The sequence below is a fragment of the Pinus tabuliformis genome, chromosome 3_1, assembly GCF_031772625.1.
Source record: "Pinus tabuliformis cultivar Carrire ecotype Pingquan chromosome 3_1, CPIR1, whole genome shotgun sequence".
Classification (NCBI taxonomy): Eukaryota; Viridiplantae; Streptophyta; class Pinopsida; order Pinales; family Pinaceae; genus Pinus; species Pinus tabuliformis.
Genome location: NC_142301.1, coordinates 292,663,591 through 292,688,784, shown reverse-complemented (window position 1 = coordinate 292,688,784; position 25,194 = coordinate 292,663,591). Strand labels below are relative to the sequence as shown.

At 38.8% G+C, this 25,194-nt stretch overlaps 1 protein-coding gene across 2 annotated transcripts in view; it reads left to right on the top strand.

Moving 5' to 3' along the window:
- Positions 1-25,194, top strand: part of LOC149186935 (uncharacterized) — a 238,773-nt gene that overhangs the window by 176,868 nt on the left and 36,711 nt on the right. For both annotated transcript variants that reach the window (XM_089411242.1, XM_089411241.1), the window contains exon 6: positions 21,181-21,316. In XM_089411242.1, the coding sequence (XP_089267368.1) occupies positions 21,181-21,316 (136 nt within the window). The remainder of the gene's footprint in view (positions 1-21,180; positions 21,317-25,194) is intronic.

Here is a 25,194-nt window from a genome sequence, read left to right as displayed (position 1 = left end):
AATTATTAAACCAATTCAAGGCATCACCCTCTAAAGAAAAGGCAGATAGACACATTTTGACATCTTCATGATCATACTGGGGAGAACTACAATATCTGAGTATTGTATGAGTAAACCTGCATAGGTTCTTTCTAACAGCGACTGAATCACCACTCGAGAACAAAGACGATTTATGAATGGCCACTTCCCGAATATCATGGAGAAAATCAGTAAAATTGCACGTGGTAAACGAATCATCCATGATGAATTGTCTGAAGGAATAATGAGGGACCAAATGGATGATAGAGAAAGACACATGCTCAAGAAAATCAAGAGATCCACAAGAAGCGAGCTTCTAGTAGAAATTCTTGTAAGAAATGAAAAAAGTGGAGTCGTCACTTGAACATGAATCTAACTCTAGGATCCAAAAGGCAACAAACAATCAGATATAAGGGAGGGCTTATTGTTTGAGAAATAATAAATGGAAGAAGTGGAGTCGCCACCCAAACAAGAAACAAAGCTAAATGTCCAGGTGCTAAAGGTGTAGATGAAACGATTAATGAGATGACGAAAGATAGGGCGATGAAAAAATCAAATGACACCAGGAAATGTTGTGCTGCTTGATAGGCTAATGAATGGTGGAAAAGATGAGATGATTAAAACGATGTCGAAGAAACCAAGGACATAAAAAATTCTATCCCCAGTGACAATGCCAAGGAGTGTTGACTTTGCCGGCTCGAATGAGAGATGAGAAAGATGGAAGATGAATGTTGAAGAGCCAAGGTCTAATAAATCAGTCCCCGACAACGGCGCCAAAAAGTATTGTCGTTGTCGGCCCAAATGTAAAGATGAGAAATAAAAAGTCGTTGAAACGCCGACAATAAAATATCTCCGACAACGGCGCCAAAAAAGTTGTCGCACAAAATGTCTAGGCACCGTGACAACGCTCAGATCGGGGGCTATCACCCTGATTCCCAATCTCTCCGTTTAAGCTGTCTCCCTACAACAGGCTAATGGGGTAGACCCTACGGAAAAATGGAATGAAGCAGAACTAGTTGGGAACCAACCAGTTTGGGAGACACAGCGAGGCGATCAAGTACTTGATTAAGATTTAGCAAGACTTAGGATTTGATTAGATTTTAAGCGATTGATACCAGTGCCTTATGGAGTCAACGATCTTGCTAGCGAAATTAAGATCAAGTAATCGATTAGCAATTGCTGCTTAGATGAATGACTATCTCATATGAAATGTAAATCCTAAAACTAATGTGAGATGCAAGAATCTTGGTTAATTTTAGTCAATGTCTATTTAAATGTGAATCCTTCAATCCTTTCTGTGTTGAGCTTGATTTCGTAGTAATTGGCAGAGAGAACATAAGGAGAAGCACACTAAGGTGTGATTAACGATACATCTCCTGAAATTCTAACATACTTGGTGCTTCCGGCACTGCAGAGAGCCATGGCTCTGACGACTGCAAGGTCACTATTTTAAGTACTATTAAAACATGCTTCTCAAGCAAAGATTGATGGATACCTATCTCTCTATCGACCAAGCTTATGCTTGGAAGTAAATTTTATTATGCAAAGCTAACCTATATGCGAATGCACCAGAAGATGAGATGAAGCTAGACGCAAAGATGAAAAGATGCTTATGTCGCAGAAACTTCCAATACCCAAATGAAATGTTCGCTTTATTAAATGAAGACTCAAAATTAAACCCCTGAAGATATTACAATAAGAACACAAGCTTATTTCAAATCTTTCTGATATAGTTATAGCTCAAAGAGAACAAAAACTTCTTTGCAATTAATATCAACAGATGCTCAAAAAATACTTAGTTTATGAAACAAAGGATATGCATTTTATCACAATTCCATGACAGAGTACTTAATTTTCAGAAATTAATTTTTAAGACAACAGTAAGAAAAACTTTATGACAACAACAATATGACAATGAAAACATTGAGCTATCAATGATATCTTTATGCCAAAAATTTACCGAAATTTTTCCAAACTTGGCCACATGAATTATCAAAAATTTTCAGCCTGTTATGATGTGATTTCCGGAATTATATCAGATTTGATATACTTATTATAGCTAGCAATTAAAGCATGAAATAAGCCTAATAATGAATGCCCAGCTCAAGAAATTAATTCCTTAATGTATTAGACAACTTAGAAACTGATTTTAGGCTAACCCACATGAAATTTTTCCACTGTTATATTTCAGAGTTCAGAAACAGAATTATTCAGAGATAACAGTCACCCAAAATGTAGATCTAGGCCAAATTTTTGATACACGTCAAACATAAATGACTTATTTGTTAGGATATTCCGGCACATAGGAAATAGTTAAGTACAACTTGGTCTAGTATAGAGTTAGGTATAGAGTTAGGTAAAGTGTGTTTCTTTACCTTGTACATTTTGTAACTTACAATCCGACGGTTCATTCTCTCCTCGGTATTACCGACACTTGATCCGTGGCTTGACACCCGATTGGTCCATGATTTTTATTTAAAGCGCATGGAGGGTCATTTGTAGGGTAATTCGTCTATGAGAGAAGCTTATGTAAATTTTCATTTTTTATTAATAAATTGCCTGAAGTGGCCGCGTTGGCTCAGGCCGTGGACTGTTTCCCTCTTTGAGGGTTTTAACCACGTCAAAAATACTGGTGTATTGATCTGCGATCTGGTTGTGAGCGGTGTCCTTTGGTGTTCTGTCTGAGGAACTTACCCTGTAAATTCCTACATTATTAATGTATTTAGCAATTTTTTAAGTTAATTTCAAACCACTTAGATGTGTTTTTCACCACTATTAGAAAGGTATATAATTGCTGTAGCAAAAGATGGTTTAGAGATCAAACACTTAGGCCCTAGGTCTTGAAGATCACTTGCCCAAGTTGCCAAAAAAATTTCAATATCTGAAACACAAATTTTTATCAAATTTTCTGCAAAAACCCACCAATGATTAGCTTCAGAAAATTAAATATTCAAATTAGAAATGGAGCAAGGGAAATCTAGTGCCAATGACAGCTAACACAGAGCTAGGAGAAGGCAGATCTGGGCTTAGGAGCCCCAAAACTTGAAATCCTTGTTCTAAAAAAAATGATTTTGCTTAAGATCTTCAGATTTATTGCAAAATCTTTAATGGTTGGCTTTGCAAAAATATTTGAGACAAGATATTGCCCTCCGGGGCCTAGATCTGTCTCAAAACCCCCATATTTGCTTAAAGAAATCTCAGATATGAAGATTTACTTGGCTGATTTCCCAAATCTATTCCTGCAAACAATCTGTGAGCCCAGATCTTGCCCTCCAGGGTCTAGATCTAGCTCAGATCTGAAGATTTTCTTGGTTGATTTCTCAGATCTATTCCTGCAAACAATCTTTGAGCCCAGATCTTGCCCTCTAGGGCTTAGATCTAGTTCAGATTGAAGATTTTCTTGGCTGATTTCTCAGATCTATTCTTGCACAAGTGAAAAGAGAAAAAACCCAATACCCAATATGTATAAAAATAGAGAAAATCCAAAAAAAACCAAGTGTTAAAATTCAAAATTATGTTACAAAATTTCAGATCTACACAAGTAAATAATAGATCTATAAAAATAATTTACAGATCTATACAAATAATTTACAGATCTATCAGATCTGAGGAGTATGAGTCCAACTCCGCTCCCAAATCTGATAATCTAAGGCGGCTCTTAATAGCCAGATCTATCAAAATTTCCACGAAATATTTAAAATATTTTGAAATTTTAGAGAGGTACTAGTCCAAAAACACCCTGCAGAAAAAAAGATTATCGTTAGATAAATCTTGAGACTTATATGAAGTAGGCTCTTCAGAAAATATGTGTTGAGAGTTGGCTGGTCCAACCGAATACTATCCCCAAACGCTCAATGAGAACCTGAGAGATTTTCTGCAAACACTAAATCAACCATCAAATCAAGTAGAGAAATAGAACAACAATAAAATTATGAAGAAATAGAGATACCTGCTAGTTCAATCAAAATTAAAAATGTTATCCTAGATCCAACAAACTAAATAAGATACCTGTATTCAGATTATTCTAAGAGAGCTATTGATTGATAGTTTTCACATAATATTAAGCAGAAATTAAAACAATGTTACCATAAATTCATTAGGAGGAACACTACAACACGTTGAAACCCCAAAGACTTTTGCATTAATTCAAAGAAGTATACAAGAGAGCTTGAGAGCTTAGTACACGATCCAGAGATCGGATGAACTGATTGAGAAATGATCTCCTATTTAAAAATAAATCCTCCAATGGATAGTTCGAATGATCCTCGTCAAAACAATCTTGATTGTTGTATTAGAATATGTCTATTTAGTATTTAATGCTCAGTCTTCTAGCTGTTGCTAATTTTATTCTTTTAGCAGTTTCTTAGATGAAACTGTTTGTACATAGAAACCTGATGTTTCTATTATTGTAAATATCTTTGTATTATCATTGAGCTGTTTGCTCTTGTTGTATGAATTCATTCATTCGATATTCTTTTATGGTATCAGAGCGAGGGTAAGAGATTTCCTGAACAGTTATTCTCTCTGCATCCTAATCTCTTGAGTCCTTTCTAAGGTCGAGCCCTCTGTAAGCCAGGCAGCCTTCACTGAGTCTTAGCTTCGGCTTTGCTCACTGTGATAAAAGCTTACAGTCGTCCATCTCGATACAGAAATGGATTCTTCCCTTGCATAATCAATTCTCTGAGGAATTAACTTTGTGGCGGTGACCGTTTCATGGGAGCGGGATTCGTTCTCTGGCTGGAAAATTAGCAATTCTACTGTGTTTTTCATCCGAGTAAAGTCAATTTATGAAAAATTCAGTCTCATTTCGAAATTGCTAAATCAGTGGATTAATCGATCGATCGTGTTTTATTAAGCAATTCAGTGTGTGCGTGTGCATTCACCAAGTTTCAGTTGCGTATCTGGAGCAGAGCGAATATAAGGAGTTATACTTAGGGTAAAACCCTTGGACGGACGACATCATTCCGCAGCATCTATTCATTTTTCTCTGCAGACGATCGACCTCATCTCAGCCTCTGGTCTTTTCTTTCCGCAGGCGAACGACCTTATCTCACCGCAATCAGCATTCATCTATTTTATAGTATTCAGCATTCATCACACCGTCGTTCACGTGACATCACAGGGTCAACGAAGCGAGGAAAAGACGACGATTTCAGTGTGCTGCTGGTGAAACCCGACGTGAACACGACAGCAAAAATAAAATACGCAGCGTGGCTCTGCCCGAATTTTCCAGCGATTCACGCTTTGGTATTCACGTCTCTCCGCTTACGTATTTCCAGTGATTTAAAATTCCGTGTGTATCGCGCGAAGGGATTTTCCAGACGGCAATCACTTAAAGGCTTCCAGATTCACGGGTTCACGGGTTTTTCCAGATTCACGGGTTTGTTTTTTTTTCCAGACTACAGTGACGGCAAACACATAAAGATTATTATGTGCTGTGACGGCTTGCATGCACGTCCTCGAAATTAGTTATAATTTTGTTGGCGTTTACCGTTGTCATGCTATAGCACCGCCGTGCACTCAGAAGAACTGCCCGCTACCAGATCAATGCCAAAATAAAGGTATTTTCCAGATCCTTGATGCAAACCTGTAGCTGATATATCGTAGAACTGTGGACGTGAAGCCGTGAAGAAGACGTGGGTCCATTTCCTTGTTTCAATCTGCGTATTTAATTTTCAAACAGTCTTGTCTGCCGGCAGTTGTTTTCGTGTCTTATGATTTGGAACTGTTACATTCATTAAAGTTCTGTCCTGTGGTATTTGCTTAAAGAAGGGTACAGCTACAGCCGTATTGCTATTTTTTAGACAGGGAGAGATATTTTTTTCTGGGTAATTTCTTTTTTCCAGAACAAAATCTGTTTTGATTTACATCAGGATAAACAGGCAGCTACATTCTTTTTGTGTATCAGACTTCTGTATTTTCTTTAAGAAAATGGCCACGCTCACCAATCTGATGTTAGAAGGAAATCAACGCTTTAATGGCAGCAACTATAACATTTGGAAACAAAGAATGTTGACCATTTTTGAATACAGGCGTCTTGATCAGCTCATTTTGGGCAAAGAGCTTCGTCCCGGTACAGCTGAGACCGATCAAGATAAATTTGATGATCGAAATCGAGAGGCTGTTATGCTTCTTAAGCTCTCTGTCGCTGATGATCAGTTACCTCAGATTCCTTCTGGCAAGACTGCTGCCGAAATCTGGCAACAGTTGAAAGAACTGCATGAGACATCTGACAAAAGCAGAGCATTTTTTCTCAAAAATCAGTTGTTCTCCATCATGATGGATGACCATATGTCTTTACAGGAACATCTCAACAAAATTAAAGACATTCGAGATCAGCTCGAAGCTATTGGTCGGACCATGGAGGAAGAAGATATGGTAGTCATTACTCTAAAAAGTCTACCGAAATCTTTTGAACACTTCATCGAAACACTCAACATTACAACCACAAATGTTGATCTGAAGTTTCCAGATTTATGTACCAAACTTCTGTAGCAAGATAGGTGGAAACAGCAGTTTGGTAGTGGTACTTCATCAGTGCCCTCGGAAAATGCATTTGCTGCAAAATATCAGTCCTCTCAGTCTTTTCAGCAGAAAGGCTCGCCGCAGTCTTTTGATCCTGCCAGGAAGAAAAGTGTACAGTGTAATTACTGTCACAGGTTCGGTCACATGAAGAAAGATTGCCGACAGAGGATTGCTTCTGAACAAAAGAAACAGGGAGGGCCACATCAGACAGCGAATGTTGCAGAACATTCCGAGCAGACAGATTCTGCCTTTTACGCCTTTATGGCTAAAAGGTCTTCAGAACATGTTCCTTCCTCTGCATGGTACATTGATTCTGGTGCATCACGCCACTTCTCTCACAGGCGTGACTGGTTTATTGACTTCTCACCTTTCAGTGATTCAGTGGTATTTGGTGGAGGTGAAAAGTACAATGTAGCTGGCAGGGGTACAGTTCAAATTCAGTCTGGTGGACGCACGCTCATATTTCTAAATGTATACTATGTTCCTGGTATGGAGATTAATCTGCTCTCTGTCAGTCAGATTATGAGGAATTCTCCTCAGCTTGATGTTGTGTTCAGTGCACACAAGTGTTCCATCATTGACAGGGAGACCAGTCTAACAGTTGCTGCTGGCCTAGAGGACCATGGTCTATACAGGCTACTTGACACCGGTGACTTTCCAGAAGTGGCTCTAGCAGCACGTGTCTCTCCCATCAGTACTCTATGGCATCAGCGATATGGGCATCTCAATATGCAGTATCTCTCTCAGCTCTCTCGGGAGGGACTTGTGTCAGGATTACCTGATATTCAGACTCAGCAGTTGGGGGTATGCAGCGCCTGTCAAGCGGGAAAGCAACATCGGTCTTCATTCAAAAATGGAGAATCTTGGCGCGCATCCAAGGTACTTCAGTTACTTCATGCTGATATTTGTGGTCCTATGAATACAGCTTCTATCACTGCTTGCAAATATTTTTTACTTATTGTAGATGACTTCAGTAGAAAGATGTGGGTGTATTTTTTAAAAAATAAATCTGATGCTCTTAGTACCTTTCAGAAGTTTAAAACATTAGTTGAAAACGAATCTGGTTGTAATATCATGACCCTTAGGACCGACAATGGGGGGGAATTTTGTTCCTCAGCTTTTGCCAACTTCTGTGATATTCATGGCATCAAACGTCAATTAACCACACCTTACACTCCCCAGCAGAACAGTGTTGTCGAGCGTCGCAACCGCACGGTTGTTGAAATGGCTCGTTCCATGTTACAACACCGGAGTGTTCCAAACAAATTCTGGGCTGAAGCAGTATTTACTGCTGTTTATCTTCTTAACAGATCCCCTACTCAAGCTGTTAAAGGGAAGACTCCTGAAGAAGTGTGGTCTGGTCGTAAGCCTAAGATCAGTCATCTCAAAGTTTTTGGCTCAGTTGCATATGTTTGGATTCCATCTGCTAAGCGCTCTAAGTTGGATTCCAAAAGTCAGAAACTCATGATGACAGGTTACAGTGATCATCACAAGGCCTATAGGCTGATAGATATAGCCACTGGTCGACTTAGCTTCAGTCGAGATGTAGTATTTGATGAAGACAGAGGATTCTTTCAGTCTTCTTCTTCTGAGCAGCGTACTGAGGATCCGCCTCACAGTGTTCTTCTCCCAGTCAGTCCATCTGATGGGAGGGATGATGTAGCATCAGGATTTGATACTACTCTATTTGAGCTTCCTCCAGAAGCTAATCCTCCTCTTGCTGTTCCTATTGCTCTTGAGCCTTCTTCTCTTCCTCCTGATATTGGTTCTTCTTCTCTTCGGCCTAAATGGTGGGCTAAAACCATAGGTGATCTCCGGGATGATGAGCTCCTTGAAGGTAGAACTTCTAGGCATAAGAATAGACAACAGTCTACAGTCAATTTTGCTCTTATGGCTAACCTTCACAGTATTTTTGAGCCTCAAACCTATTCAGAGGCTAAGGGTACATCTGAGTGGGAACAGGCTATGGAAGCCGAATTCCAGAGTCTTCAGAAGAATCACACCTGGACTCTTTCTGATCTTCCTGCCGAAAAACAGCCCATAGGCTGCAAATGGGTGTATAAAGTAAAATACAAAGCTGATGGAACCATAGACAAGTATAAAGCTCGTCTTGTGGCTAGAGGGTTCTCACAGAAGGAAGGCATCGATTATGAGGAGACTTTTGCTCCTACAGCCAAGATGAGTACCATAAGGCTTGTTCTTGCCCTAGCAGCTCAGTTCAATTGGAAAGTTCATCAGATGGATGTAAAGAGTGCTTTCCTAAATGGTGATCTTCAGGAAGAAGTCTACATGACGCAGCCTCCAGGATTCAAGGTTGCTGGTCAAGAACAGAAAGTGTGCCGGTTAGCTAAAGCAATCTATGGATTGAAACAAGCTCCTCGGGCTTGGTACATGAAAATTGATCAGTATCTGACAGATCAGGGTTTTCAGCGGAGCCCATCTGATGCAAACCTGTACATCAAGCATACTGGTGCTGATATCTTATTTGTTGTTGTCTATGTGGACGATCTCATCATTACTGGCAGCTCTGCACATTTGATCCATGGGATCAAACAAGATCTATGCAGAACTTTTGAGATGACAGACTTGGGACTTCTTCATTACTGTCTGGGGGTTGAAGTTTGGCAGACTGAAAATCAGATTTTTTTCTCTCAGTCCAAGTATGCCAACAATCTTGTGGAACGGTTCAGAATGCAGGATTGCAAACCGGCCACGACTCCTATGGAACCAGGGCTCAAACTTTCAGCACAATCATCCTCTCCTCTTGTGGATGAAACTTTATTCAGGCAATTAGTGGGCAGTCTCATCTATCTTACTGCTACCAGACCTGATATCAGTTTTGCAGTAAGCTACATTTCTCGCTTTATGTCAGCTCCTAAAGCTGATCATTGGATAGCTGCAAAGCGGGTGCTACGATATGTGCGTGGTACTTCTGATTATGGCCTCTTATATACTCGCAGCTCCAATCCTATTCTCAGTGGCTACACTGATTCTGACTGGGCCGGTTCGGTTGATGACCGTAAATCTACAGCTGGGTATGTGTTTAGTCTAGGATCTGGTGCTGTTACTTGGACTAGTAAGAAGCAACAGGCAGTGGCTCTCTCCTCAACAGAAGCAGAGTATCGGGGAGCAGTTAAGGCATCCTGTGAGGCAGTTTGGCTTCGCCGTATGCTTGCAGATATGCATGTTTTCCAGACAGGGCCTACTTCTTTGTTCTGTGATAATCAGGGAGTACTCAAACTTGCCAAGAATCCAGTCTTTCATGAACGAACAAAGCATGTGGAAACTCATTGCCACTACATTCGCCAGCTGGTTGAAGACGACTCAGTTCAGTTGCAATATGTTCCCACAACAGAGCAGCTTGCCGACATTTTCACCAAGCCGCTTGGTCCTGATCAGTGTTGCAGGAAGCGCCCCCCCCCGGATCCTAGGCCGGAATCGCGTCCCATACGGAAGCGTTCCGGAAGCGCCCTAGGAAGCGCGATTCCATTTTTTCCGAAGCGCGATTCCAAAATTTTAATGCGCTTCTTGGTTTTTGAGAATGCGGATTGCAATGGAGACAGTTCTGTTATGTATTACAGTGACTCAATGTTATTCCTATCACAGTTTCGATGCTACCTTGTTATTCCTATCACAGTTTCGATGCTACCTTGATTTCGATGCTATTACAGTGATCACACTTCGGTGATATTACAGTGATCACACTTCAGTGCAGTGATGCAGTCACAGAAACTCGAATTATCTCTGAAATAAAATTTGGGTACCACAGTAAGGTAATGCAGATTAAAGGTTTTGTGCTACCACAGTCTTGGTGCCTCAACAGTAAGAACAGTCATCAATAGATTTTGGTATAACTACAGTGATACAAATTTGGTATCACAACAGTGAGAAAGTTTTCATCACAATAAGAAGATCTTGGTACCTAACACAGTCTCAATGATAAGGGTTCGGTGAGAAGGTTTCACTGTCAAAGTCTTGACGCATAACAATGATATTACAAGGATAAGGACTTTGCATCACATACATAGAAATTCGATCAAGGCACTTCAGAGTTTCGATGATATTATGTAATGCTTAAATCAAAATTTTCCCATTTAATTTTACAATTGAATTGCTAAATTCATGTAATGCCCAAAACAGAATATAATATCCAAATTAAATTTCGAATTTGTTCTAAAATTTACTAACTACAATTTAAGCAAGAAATTTATCAATTTTAATGCACAGAGGCCTACAGTTGCTCACTTGCTAGATAAATCATAATATGCTCTATGTTTTATGTTTTATAATATGCTTAAATGTTTTATGTTTTATAATATGCTTAAAAATTTGATGTATGTTTGTAATCGCTAGAATATAGATGATTGTTGTACATACTAGTAACTACAATGGAATCATGGATGCCATATCTATCTTGATTTATGCAAAAATATGCATGTTTTCATGTCTTCTACAATTAATTTGGTATTTGGGATGTTTGTTTTGAGTATAAATGCAAAAAAATAAAAAAAAAATAAAAAAAAAATATATATATAGCAGACGCTTCCGCGGACGCTTCGCTTCCTATATTTTTGGAAAATGACGCTTCCGCGCTCCGCGCTTCCGCTTCGCGCTTCCGCTTCGCGCTTCCGCGTCGCGCTTCCGCTTCGCTCCCGCTTCGTGCAACATTGGTCCTGATAAATTTGTAAAATTCCGAGGGTCTATTGGTGTTGTAAATAGATTGAGCATTAAGGGAGGGTATTAGAATATGTCTATTTAGTATTTAATGCTCAGTCTTCTAGCTGTTGCTAATTTTATTCTTTTAGCAGTTTCTTAGATGAAACTGTTTGTACATAGAAACCTGATGTTTCTATTATTGTAAATATCTTTGTATTATCATTGAGCTGTTTGCTCTTGTTGTATGAATTCATTCATTCGATATTCTTTTATGTTGATGATGATCAAAATTTCTTTTAATCTCATCCATCGAAATTTTAAATTCTTGAGGAAATTCGAATTTTTCAATTACATGCATTTTAATTAATTCAAAAATTAAGTTTTTGAATTAATTTCCTCAAAATCTTGACTTTGACTTAACCCCAGGGACCAAAGGCTTAAAATCTAGCAAAATAATCAATTTACCTTAGTCCCTGGACCTCTTAAAATTTAATTTTTAAGGACCAATGAATTTTACCTTCAGAGAATTAAAATTTATCGAGGACCTAGAATTAGTTAAATTTCTGGGTTAGAATTTTAATTAATTTTGGCCAGAAAATTTAATTAATTAACCTATGAGGGGATAAATTATTTTTCTAACCCTTAAGACACTTTACATCATGATTTTTATATTTTAACATCTCAAGGGGGAAGACCCATTTGCAAAAGACCCTCACAGACTATCCAGTTTTGCGACACAAAATATAATTTAGCAGATCAAGCAATTTGTAATAAAATAACCTAACCAAATAGTTAGGATTATTCCCAAGCTACTTTTACATAGACTCGATCTAGAACACTAGGACTCCCCTAAGATCCCAGTGACATTCCATTCCGGCTTTGGGGTAAGGCCGAAGGAAAATTCTGCCGACCATCCGAGAATGGATCGGTGAGATAAAAAACCTTCCGGAATGTAGATCATCACCAGAAAAGTAGGTTTACCTAGGTAATTACATACACGACACGGATTTGCTGAGATTATTTACATTATACACCTGCAGATTGGGTTTACATTATAAGATGATGATCAAGCTGATGTTGATAGCTGGACGGCACGAACACATCGATCAGGCACTATTTATTTTGCAAAAAAAAGGGGTGTACTGCTATGGGTTGTTGACACGTAGTGGTCAACAAGGGCAACACATGTTTTGAAGCCTTATCGTAGTTACACCAACCCTTTTAAAGGATGGATAGATGAATCCTATGGCAACACATTTTCCCATTCTTGCATATGTGAGAAAACATTCCTAATTTGCAGATGCTCAAGCCCATTTTTAGCCCAACATTGAAGGAAAAGCCAACCAATAACCCAATAGTGAAGAAGCCAACCAATAAAAAATTGTATTTTAACATTTCTTTGTTTTGCATAATGATTAATTGTTAAGGAAAATGATAGCATATTGATGAGGGACTAAGGTGGCCACTGTTACCCACCAAAAGTGGGTACCCCTAGGAGAGCGTTTCTCCTATTCATCTTCTTCCAGTCGGAAGCCAACAACCCTTGACAACCACCTTGTAGCTGATGTGATGTGCTACTTTATCTCTGCTCCTTGCATCAGTTGTACATTTCCTTGCCCATTTGTTAAGAACATATGTTGAAGGTGGGGAATGCGACCCAAAATGTATGTTTTTCATTGTGTAATTGGGTGCTTACGCTTGTTTTTCTTTTGCGTATTTTGGGCATGGATTATTGGGTGACTTGGAAGAAGGAATGGCTTTGATTGTGGTTTTGTTTGGTCACCTTAAATGAGTGGTCAAGCTAAAATCCTAGTCCCATGGGATCTCCCTTATTGGCCTATGGATTTAGGAAGGACATTACATGGGAAAACTCGATTTTGATAGCATGGTCCCGTTTTCATGTTGCATATTTTTCACTTCCTTCCACAAATTATGATCATTATTCCACCATTTCCCTTCTTTGAGTCCACATGACCACTGGGTCCACAAGGCACTAGCATCCCCTCCCCTTGTCCAATATCTAGGTTGGGCCTGGAAACGTTGCCTCGGAGGTTGATGCAGCTAAAAGAAAGTTAAAAGCATATCATGGCCATTAGCAATAAACAAAAGAGAAATAAAATTATAAAATGCAAAAGATGGTCGGAATGTTTAATATAGCACGTGGGCAAAAGCCAAACACGAGCTTTACCCCTTATCATTATGGCCATCACCTTGGTTCCTAGGGCCCATGAATGCCCCTCACATTATTGAAGGAACCCATGCATATCCCAACCCTTGGTGAGTGATGAACTGCCCCACCTTTAAGGAGGTGATAACTATTTTACATCGTGCACAACATGCTCTCATGTCTTGGAGCTTCAACCAATAATACAAAGAAAAATTAAGAAAAGCAAAAGAAAAATAAAGAAGGGTGGATAAACAAAGGTTGCGGTAACTCATGCATCGACAATATCTCCCTGCTTACATTTGTACAACTGATATGTGGGCTTCCTCATTATTTCTATCCTTGTACCCATGGCATTTGACCCTGAGACCCCTTTATCCCTAACCATTCATCATTATTCATATGCCACCTATTGACTGAAGGATGTACTAACGACATGTCTTTCCCCTTAGGGGTTGGGAACACCTAATAGGATCATCTATTGGCCAGTCCTACCTAGGGAGGTAACACTATTACAAGATCAAAATCCCAACTGTGGAAGAGAAGCCCCATATGAAGTCTCAATTTTCCCTCGACTAACAAGCTTGGTTTACTTAGATGCACTAATGATTAATTGTACCTAATTGTGAAGATGCACATTGGATATTATGTGTGATTAGCAGGGGGTTTTCATAATGGGCTGGGCAACTTAACTGGGGCTTAAGTCCACTAGAGGATCATATGACACCTTACAGATGAAGCGTTGAGAGCCATGGGACTCTTGTCACTTGCAGAGAATGATCCCACTCCATGGGCACCTACAACACCTGAACAGTCTGCACTTTGCCCCACATCATTCATGAGATGACGCACTTGGACCAGTATGCCCCAGCCGGCATAGCAGTGCACTTATTGTTTGGCCATTGATCCGAGGCCTAGATGAAGTTTGTCTCACCCTTTGAGACATGGGAGGGCTAGCACCATTCTCCAAGCCCTCAATGATGAAGCAGATCCAGGCTATCTTATCACTAGGAGACCCATGATACCTATTTTGTGCCCCAAACACAAATCTGGGGTCCATAGGATGATTTGCATGGATATCTATGGGCTAACCCCTAGAGGATGATTTTTGGAGCCCTCTTGACTCAATTTGGCACTAAGGGAGCTCAATGCATGCCTCCAAGAGGCCCACGCAATGATGTCGTCAACGTTTCGACCCTCTTATGGGTTAACTTTTATGATTTCACATTGGATATGTGGTTGGCTTGTAACCACAATGTAACGACTAAAAGTCGTATACGTAGCAGAAATATTTAGAATACTTCGTAGACAAAGACATCCACCATAGGATAGTAATTGTAAATTGTATATTGTAAAAGAATTGATATAGGATGATTACAAATGAAAATGAAGGTCCGCTTATATACCCTAGGCAGGTGCCCTTTCACGAATGGCCATGTCTTTAACACATGCCTCTTCATTACTAACTAACTAATCATTAGTTAATTAATTATCGTTTATTATTATTATATTTATATTTACATATATTATTTTATTATGAATTATATTCATAACACACAATAAGTTTTTGCCCATCATTTGACAACTAAGAAGAGTTTTAGGCTAAAATTAGACTTGATTGGACATGTATAAATATGAGAGACCTCATTTAGCCTCTCATCATCATCACACTTGGAATTTGACTCCTTGAGAAGAACTCACACTTGTTTCTTTTGGCTATTGGAGATCTTTTGGATGCATTTTGATGTTTGGAAGCTAATTTGATCTTGTCTTTGGAGCTATTTCTTGGATGATGGATGGATATATTGCATGTTATCTTGTAAGTGCTTTATGTTGATGGAATTTTTCTCTTGAAATTGTTTAATGTATGGAATTGCTGCTTTTAGAATGTGTTAATTGTGCCCTAATTGTTCAAAACTAATTTTGAAAGGCGTTCTAGTTGAGTATTGCATATGTTATACCATGTATGACATGTAATGAATGCTCCTAGCGGATGAAATCCTTGAACTCTCCATAAAACTCCATTATCTCTTGAAGTGGGTAAATGCTAGGAATTGGTACCTAGGGCATCGATTCTAGGCCTGCTTAGAGATGATTTAGCTCATCTTGAGCCTCCTAAGACCCCATATGCCCAAAGGACAAGGCACTAATCCAAGTCCTTGGTGGTCAAACTCACATTTTCTCCATAAATTCTCTCCAAAATTTTTTATCCTCTTAATGTAGGATGCTTAACTAGGGCTTAGAGCGAATTTCCTAGGGAGAGGTTTTTCGGGAATTCAAGTGCCTAAACATCAAGCTTACATTATAGGCTACCTATTCTCCAAGTTTGGTGGGCATCCACTTGATTTTACTCAATAAAGTTTAGTGCCCTAGGTGTTTCCCTAAGAGGGAAGCCTTAGCTAGTTCTCCTCAGCTTGGGGACTTCCTTGAGGGTTGTATGAACTTAGTACTTGGTGGAGTATATCATAAGAAGCTGTTTCTCCTCATTACCTTGACCTCAGAAGTACCTTCATCCATGATAATTCAGGAAACCCTAGGTCTTGTGCAATCCATTCCTAGGTTTCTCATTGGAAGCGAAGTAAGTTTTGAGGCATTATATCATAACTTTGAGCATCCTTTGAGAGGTCCTAATCCATCACCTTGCACCTTAAACCCTAGAATATCTATTATAGGTGATTATTATCTTATCGGGACTCCTCCCATCGGTGAAATTCCGTAAAGAGCAGGGGACCTTGGTTGTGGTGATAGTGGGCCATCGTCCCATTGTTAACACTTAGTCTAGCTCTTTGTCTTATAGGGTTTCCATCTCCAAGGCCTGCTAGATTTTGTGGTAACAACTACATTGGTTGATTGACTTCACCTAAGAGCCTCATCCAACACTTGTTACAATAGGGTAGGAGAAGAATAAGTTCACTTGGACAATAGTTTGGTAGGAATAAGGTCTTTTGAGCACTTGATTTTGTTGAATGTGGTGTGAATCTGTACATGAAAATATTTTAAGGTTCTCATGCATTCCCGGGAAGAGCACATGTCTTTGAGTAGGAGCCAACTATCACCCCTCTTTTTGACAAGGGTATCCCTAGTGAATTTCTTCTCTAGCTTTTGTATGTTGAACTTTGATAGCAAGGGTATTCACTTGTATTCATGGATCCTGATGAGTAGGAGGCTTTTGATGACATGACATGATACTTCTTGTGTAGTTAGCTTCATTCTAATTTTTGTGCATTCTCACATTTTTAAAGGTAGTTCACACTTTATCAAGGTAATTCATGTGCCCCAAGGAGTTGGTCACATCTTCCAACTGATTTTTGGGGCATTTGTGCATGTACAGTCAACCTTGTCATATGCCACGCGAGTGATCTTGGAATGCCCTCTCAATTTGGATTCCTTTGAGCTATTTTACACTTGGTTTGAGGGCCAACCCACTCATTTGGATGTCACTAGTTGGGGTATATTGTGAACATAATATCACTTTGATGGGCATTTCCATGATTTATGAAGGTTATTTTTATCATGAGAATGATGTGGAGATAGCTTGAAGATATAACTTTGAGACTTACAAGCTCATTCCAAGGAGCTACCCTCTTACAAAGGGTATATTTCACTCTTGCATGGGGTTGTTGCACTAAACGGGCTAGACATTGGAAATTGGCTTGCCTATGTTGCTGTCACACCATGTTTTGAGGCTTGGATCATACCATTTCAAAGGGTCGCTAAAGCATCTACTTGAAGTTTCCCCCTTTTAATGGTTTTTTGTATAACTTAGAGGACATTTCCACCTTAAAAGTCCGTGTGTCCACTTTGGAGGAAGCCTTATGGGGTTGACTTACATCTTTGGAAGAGTTTGTGGAGGTTTTACATGTTCTTAGGGGCCTTAGAGGCTAGAGGTGGCACCTTGAGGGTATCTTTGTCCGTCTTTGGAGGAAACAACCTCTCTTTGGGGCTTTATTTCATCTTGTTGATTCTACATGTGGCTTGACCACTTTATTTTATTGTTATTTAGACTAGTTATAGTTTACTTTTCTTAAGCTAGATATAAGGAATCACATCATATATTATTTTTTTATTACAAAGGAAGTTTAGCATCACTCTCTATAAAGAGATGCTCTTTCTTATTATCACTCATGATTGAATTTTTGGGAGCTTCTCTCCTTGGAGCTTAATTGACATATCTTTCTTGGAGCATTTATGGTATAAAGGTTTCTTTCTACATGGATGAATGTTCTAAATTAATGAAGATTCTCTTTCTCGGTTTTATTTTGGTGCACGAGGATTTAACTGTGAACTCTAAAGTCTTCTACACAATGTTGCATGAAGCGGGGATGAAACTGGGACATCTTTTGGAAGCGGGGACGCGGAAGCGTCATTTTCCAAAAATCTGGGAAGTGAAGCGTCTGCTATATATATATATTATATTTTTTTTGCATTTATATTCAAAATAAACATCCCAAATACCAAATTAGTTGTAGAAGACATGAAAACATGCATCTTTTTGCATAAATTAATATAGATATGGCATCCATGATTCCATTGTAGTTACTAGTATGTACATCAATGATTAATTATTCGAGCATCAACCATCTATACTCTAGCAATTACAAACATACATCAAATTTTTAAGCATATTATAAAACATAAAACATTTAAGCATATTATAAAACATAAAACATAGAGCATATTATGATTTATCTAGCAAGTGAGCAACTATCAACATTTGTCATGTCCAAAATTCAAATAATAATGTTTACAAAATAGGTCACTTGGTCACCGCCAAGACAAAAAGGTTCAAATTCACAAGCCTACAAGTCTAATGATTAATCTATGACAAAAGTAGTAAATTGTGAAATATCTACTAATATCTCCTCCTTCCACCACGAAGAGAATGTGGCAGGGGGCCTCCATGTGGTGGGGGCAATGAAGAAGATGGTGCCTGTGGAAGTTGTGGCACTGAAACTAATGAAGACAAACCCCCTGCTGTTGGTGTTGAACCATGGAACCTAGGAACCAAGGGACCAGATGGGCGTGGCATCTCAACTCGATCATCATCATCCTGGAATCGCTAATTGCATGCATGCTCCCAAATGGACCAGTGCTAAGCATATAGTTGCTCAATTATCTCCGTACAAAACGTGTTTCCAAAAAACTGAAACGCGGATTGGGCCATAAGGTTCCGAAATGGCAGGAACCGCATTTTTCAGCTCGATCGGTGTTCCGGTTTTTCTAAAACGCGTTTTGGAGGGCGGATCCCCCACGGATCTGTATGGATTGCGGATCGGGCTTTTGATCTGTGGGGGGGGGGACGTTTCCTACAACACTGCTTCTACAAGCCTTTAAGATTGATCCATTGAAGGGTAACATTATCACTTGGAAGGAAGAAGTTCTAGGGTTTTTTTCTTCCCTGTTCCTTCGATTGATTTGGTGCCATGCTTTGTTTTCCTTATGGTTCCTTAGCTGAAGTATTAAGTAAACTCATCAAGTCATAGCATTAAGTCCTCTTGGTTCTAATCTCAAGCTCTACTCATTGAAGAAAATAGGCCAACCTTTGGAGATCTTCTTCTTGACCTCATTTCCATTTGATTCATCTTGACCCCATTGCCCTAGTTGGAGTTGGCACTATCTTTATGTCCTTCCATCACTTGTTCTAAAAACCCTAAAATACTCCAAAACCTCGTTTTACTAAAGCTACTCTCAACTTCACCTTTTTCCTTATTGCTTGGTCTTATTAATCCTAATAGGGATACCCTACTTGAACCATAGTAGAATTGGCTAAAATGCAACAATAGGTAGCTGAGGTGACAGTGGTGACCGTCCTAGAATTTGCCCTTCAGATTTTACCTTGTCGATGTTAAAAATAATTAGGGTACCAAGGAAGTGTTTCCTAGTGCATTAGCCTTTTTGCCTAGAAAGACACTTTAATTACCATTTTGGCATGTGACTTTATGGGTAGTATTAAAGTCATGGTGAAAAGTTACTTTATGTCTTAAAGTGACTTTATGAGAAAAAGTACAAAAATGCCTTTTAATATTAAAGTCACTTTCTATTTTTAAGTTAACTTTATGTGGAGAAAAAGGTACAAGGTACAAAACATTAAAGTGACTAGAGAGTTCATTAAATGATGGGGACCACATGAGAAAGGGGGTCAAGTGAGGGAAATGATCTCCAACATTGATCTCATGGGCTAAGATCTAGTCTCAGCCCTTGATCAAAAGGGTTAGGGTTTCCTATCTAATGAGAATTAAAAAGGGAGAAAAACGAGAAAAGCATTCTCATTCTTCATGTGCATTTGGAGAGGAGGAGAATTGCCAAGGGAGAAGATCTCAGCCCTTGATCAAAAGGGTTAGGGTTTCCTATCTAATAAGAGCTAAAAAGGGAGAAAAAGAAGAAAAGCATTCTCATTCTTCATGTGCATTTAGAGAGAAGGAGAGAAAAGCAAGAGGAGGAGAATTGCTGAGGGAGAAGGGTTTCTACAGCTGAAAACACACTTGCTAAAGCAGGCATGAGTTCATAGGAGGCCGAGTTCAAGCCCAAGGAAGGGGGTGTGAAAATCTAGGAGAAGGCCAGCATACTTCAGCCATATTTTGAGGTCTGAAACTGAGGTCCGTCTGGAGGATTTTCATGGTAAAGAAGAGGCACAGGCTGCACGCATTTCTAGACAGCAGTCTGCACAAATCCTGAGGCCATTCCTGTAGCAGTCAGCATGAAATTTGGGACAAAGAAGAGAAACAGGCAGCACACAAAACAATGAAAGGATTAAGGTTTGCCAGTGTGGATTTGTAGGACATCTGTTCATTAAATGAAGGTTGACTGGCCCGAGTTCCTGGGCAGTCAAAGTCTGATTTAAAGTCCAAATTTCCAGGGACAGGAAAGCAGTCAGAGGTCTGATTTTCTAGGTTTGGAAGGCTGAACAAAGGTCTGATAAGAGAAGCACAGTCTATGGTTCAGAACTCAAGGAGAAAGTGGACTGACAGTAGCACTCTTCCCAAGGGAGAGATAAATACAATTTGTTGTTATTTATCTCTGTAATAATTTTCTTGAGAAGCAAATAATAAATCCTCCTTAAACTAGTTTCCCCCTTGTGGGTTTTTCCAGGGTCACAGTTGACCAAAAATTAGTGTGTAAAACTGTGTGTGCTTGGATATTTCATTGTCTTATCAGCTGGAAAAGCATAGAAGTAGAGTAGTCCTGAATGTTTCAAAAGAATTTGTGTTAAAAGTTTACATATCAGCTAACTTGTTTGGGGCTGTGAGCATTAAACACTATGCAAAACCTTGAAACTGGGAGGGCTACACAGATTTAAAAATTTCTACAGTCGATTAGGGCTTTCAACAATTAATACAATTTGGGCTTAACATGTCCCATAGTTATTTATGGCCAGACAAATGCTGATAAAATTTAGTACAAATGTCATGATTTAAGTTTGCATTCTATGCATTGATGCTATTTTTTCACTATAGGTCTTTGTAGGTTTTTGAATGACATTTATTGTTTTATATTCTTTCGGTCCATGATGATCAATTAATTAGATATTTTGGTTGTGGCTGCCAATAATTTTATAGTGCATATTGTAGTATTACTTGCTGAAAAGCAAAATGTTTATAATCCTCTGCTTTAGAGTATAACAGACTTGTTTTTTTCTACATATTTTATCCTTTTGGCTCTCTTGGTTGTTAGGGTTACTTGATAATTGCTAGACATTGATTTCCAAAGTTTCATGTTTAATTTTTGTGGATATATGATTATATGATTTATCTAGAATGCATCTTAAAGTGATGGGTGAATCAGATTTTAATGGTAAATGTTCTTTGATGATACTGCAGCCCAGGTATGTGGTGAACCAGGTAACCATAGGGGATTATGAATGCCCAAAAAGAGTGTCCAAGTTTTTAAGTGATCTGTATGCGGCATTTCGTATTCTTAATCTCCGGAATGACTTCCTTCGGAAAAGATTTGATGGTAGGCCTTTTATTTATAAGAGTTAAATGTTTCAATGGATATGCTACAATAGAACATGGCAGAATTTACTTGTGCTGCAAATATTATTTTTTTCTAACAATACTTGCTTGATATGTTATTATTCTATAAGATGCACTTTCAAAACTGTGATGTCTATCTAGCATGAGGGTTATCGAGAAACAGCAGGTTACAGTAGCTTTACTGTTGTACTATCCATAGTGTAGAAATTTTTTTTTTCAAATACTTTATATTACGCAACATTATAAAATAATACAACAATCCCAAACATTCTTTCAATACGTATTGCCACAACCTGCAGGCTATCATTTTTTAACTTCTAGCAAAATGGTTTTCCTTGCTAAAGGTTTTAGCTCTTCCTTATTCCAGGATTTAAGGCCCTTCTCATTATGTCCTCTTCCGTCACTACATGATCTTATAAGATTGAGAATGTGAAACTTCACACTTGAAGGCATACACGTCCATGCACTTTAGTACATTTTGTTTAAAATTGCTTAAATAGAGACCTAAGACATTTATAAATGCGTAGCTGACTTTTTAAACTTTTATTTACACCTGATATGAAGATATAGTTATCAATACCAGTAGGGTAGCCATGCATCAATAGGGAGCTTGTGTAAAGTTTGCCCTCTTTTTCCATACTAATTTAACCATGTTAGTAATTAGTTATTGTGGCTGAAAATCTGCCTAACTGTACTAAGCTCAGATATCTTGGACTCATCTAGTCAAATGGGGGGGGGGGGGTTAAGTCATGTTGTCTTTGGCAAGACAAAACCACTGATTTTGTGATTATTAGTTGAGAATCCTGCAATGGATGCTTTTCCAAAAAGAGCTATTTTTTGTGGGCATAATTATCTTATTTGCGCTTCAACATGTTGAATTTTTGCTTAGGGGCTAGGGCATAACAGAATAGCACAATAACAACTTCAACAGATCATTATTAACATTCATATAGCATTTAACAATATCAGTATGCAGTTTAGAGTCTATACATTCTGCCATCAAAAGCATGAAAAGAGTAGTAAAATATGACCATGAAACCATAAGACAAGAGACGCAGAAATTAGTCCCACAGCAGGGCAAAATCCACAAGGGGAAAACCCAGAAAAGTCTTTCCTTATGAGAGAGAGATAGTTCCAAATTCATCAATACATCAGAAAAAATGATAGCAAGATAATATCCAAACCAGTAACCAAAATCATAATCAAGTGCCATGTCAAAAACCAAGTTCCTGAAATTTCGGCCCTCCATAGAATCTCGATCTCCTGAAATTTCGGCCCTCCATAGAATCTCAATCTCCTGAAGTTTCGGCTCTCCTGTACTTTTGTTGGATCAGAGATGCATGGGGAAAAATTGATGTGTCCAAATGAGGAGAAATGATCTCCTTTATATAGCCTTCAAGTGGGGGTTGAATGGCTGCCTCTTAGGGGCCCAACCGACCTAATAAATTTGGAGGCAAATTAAAAAATTCAAATATCCATTTCTTTTTTAAGATGAAAATACCGACCATGGCTACCATATTTTCCAACATTCCCTCTTAGCCAGGGAGCTAATTTTCATTCTCTCTCTTAAGATCAATTTTCCATACCAATCATAGGTCTCACAACCCACGGCCTAAGGAAGAGAACATAAATACAAATCTCTCTCTTTGTCAAGATCAATCTCCCCAACCAATCATAGTTCTCGCAGCCCACAGCCTAAGGGAGAGATCATCAGTTTCATCATAAGGAAAGATACATAACATCCAACTCATCTTAATGCATTTCACTGACCACAAGGTCTCACAACACATAGCCTAAGGGAGGTATTACAAAATTAGTGCATCTCCCGTACCATAAGGTCTCACATCATACAACCCATAGGAGGAATCATCAAATCAATACATTTCTCGGACCACATGGTCTCACAACACAACCTACAGGAGGAGTCATCAAATCAATACATCTCCCCGACCACAAGGTCTCACATCACATGGCATACAAGAGGAATCATCAAATCAATACATCTCTCAGACCACAAGGTCTCACAACACAGAACCTATAGGAGGAATCATCAAATCAACACATCTCTCAGGCCACAAGGTCTCATAGCACATGGTCTATGGGAGGAACAATCTTCCTAACCAATCCATTGGTCTCACAGCTGCAACCTAAGGAAGATTTAGGATGCTATGTAATCAATGCTCCCTCTTCTAGAGGATTCTCAGTTATTCTAGTTTCTTCACATAGATATGAGCAACCAGTTCAACATCAAAAATATAGCCATGGTGGATCTCAATCATTTCAACAAACAACAACATTTGACTGTTCATCCAAATTAAGCCAGGGCTTCTCTTAGAAGCAAACATTAGCACTAGTAGCTATCAATGGACAATAATAGGCTTCAGTAATGGCTTCTCATAGAAGCAATCATGGGCAACCACAGAAGCGAATATCAGTTCCATAGTCGAATCCAACGGATAATAAATGGCTTCTCTCAGAAGCAGGCAACAACAAACCATAATTGAATATTGTCCACTTTATCATCATCAAAGAGTCCACATCATTAAGTAATCCATGTCATCATCATATCGTCACAGATTCCATGTCATCATTAAGAAGCTGACCATATCATCACCAGATCATCATTAAGAAGTCGACCTCATCCATATCACCAAAGACTCCACATAAGTAGTACATATCATCTATATTATCAGGGAGCCCATATCATCATTGAAAAATTCATTCAAGGAGTCCAATATGTTGAAATGTAACTAGTGTCGGTCTTCATAAATTATACTTGAGTCATGACTTGATGTAATTATTGATGTATTTGTCAAAAAAAGGAGAAAAGAAATATTATTTGTCAAAAAAAAATTATTATTATTGAAATGGGTTTCTTGCCCATCATGTTGTGGTCCTAGGTCAAAGCACCGATTGAGTGCTCTAGGGGTCTTGTTGACAAGTCAAAATGTCAAGGTCATGATGTACTAGCCCTTGGAGGGCTCATGTAACAAGAAAGAAAAATAATAAATGTAAATTGTATTGTCTAGAAGCCTCCAAGTGATGAGTCAGCCAACCCTCTTCAAGTCGGCCCAAGGTGGCCCAATTCATCCTCAAGCAAAGCCTATATAAAGGAATTCACTCTCCTCATTTGTACACACATTCATCAAGTAATATATCTCTGATCCAGTGAGAGAATTAGAGGAGATCTGATCCAACGAAGAAGGGAAGGAGGAGTGAATTTCTGTGCAAGCCAGCGAAGAAGAAAGGAAGCAAATTTTGTATCTGCCTATTCACTTGTGCGAGTTTTGAAGGAGGAACTAGGGTTTCCTCAGTCTTGTGTGTAGAGATATTCTTTGGGATTTCGCTGGCTCATCACTTGGGGTTTTGGTCTTGGGTCATGGTCTTGGAAGTCTTCATTGAACAAATTCTATAAGAAGAGATATTTGTGGGTTTTCCTCTCTAGGAGAGGTTTTGGCCCTGGCTAGCCTACATCTAGTGTTCTTGTGTTTGCATTGTGATCTTCTTCTTGGCATTTGTCTTGACGATGAACAAAACTAAATAATGATGATAATGTACTAATATAAATCACAAGAAAATGTCAAGGATGAAAGAGAAATCAAATTAAATAAAAACCCTAACTTTCTATCCTAGATTTCTCAAAATGGTATCAAAGCTAGGGCTTTGTACAGTAGGCAGAAAGAAGATCAATTTGGCTTCAACACTTCTCAAGGAAGACTATAATCCTAGAACGAATTTGTGGAGGCAACTAGAGAAAATTTCTGGGCACATTTTCTAGCCCTAATTACAGAGACAAAGTCACGTTACACAGTGCAAAAGCGAGATCAGTTGGAGGTAATTCAAGCCCTGTGCAAAAGG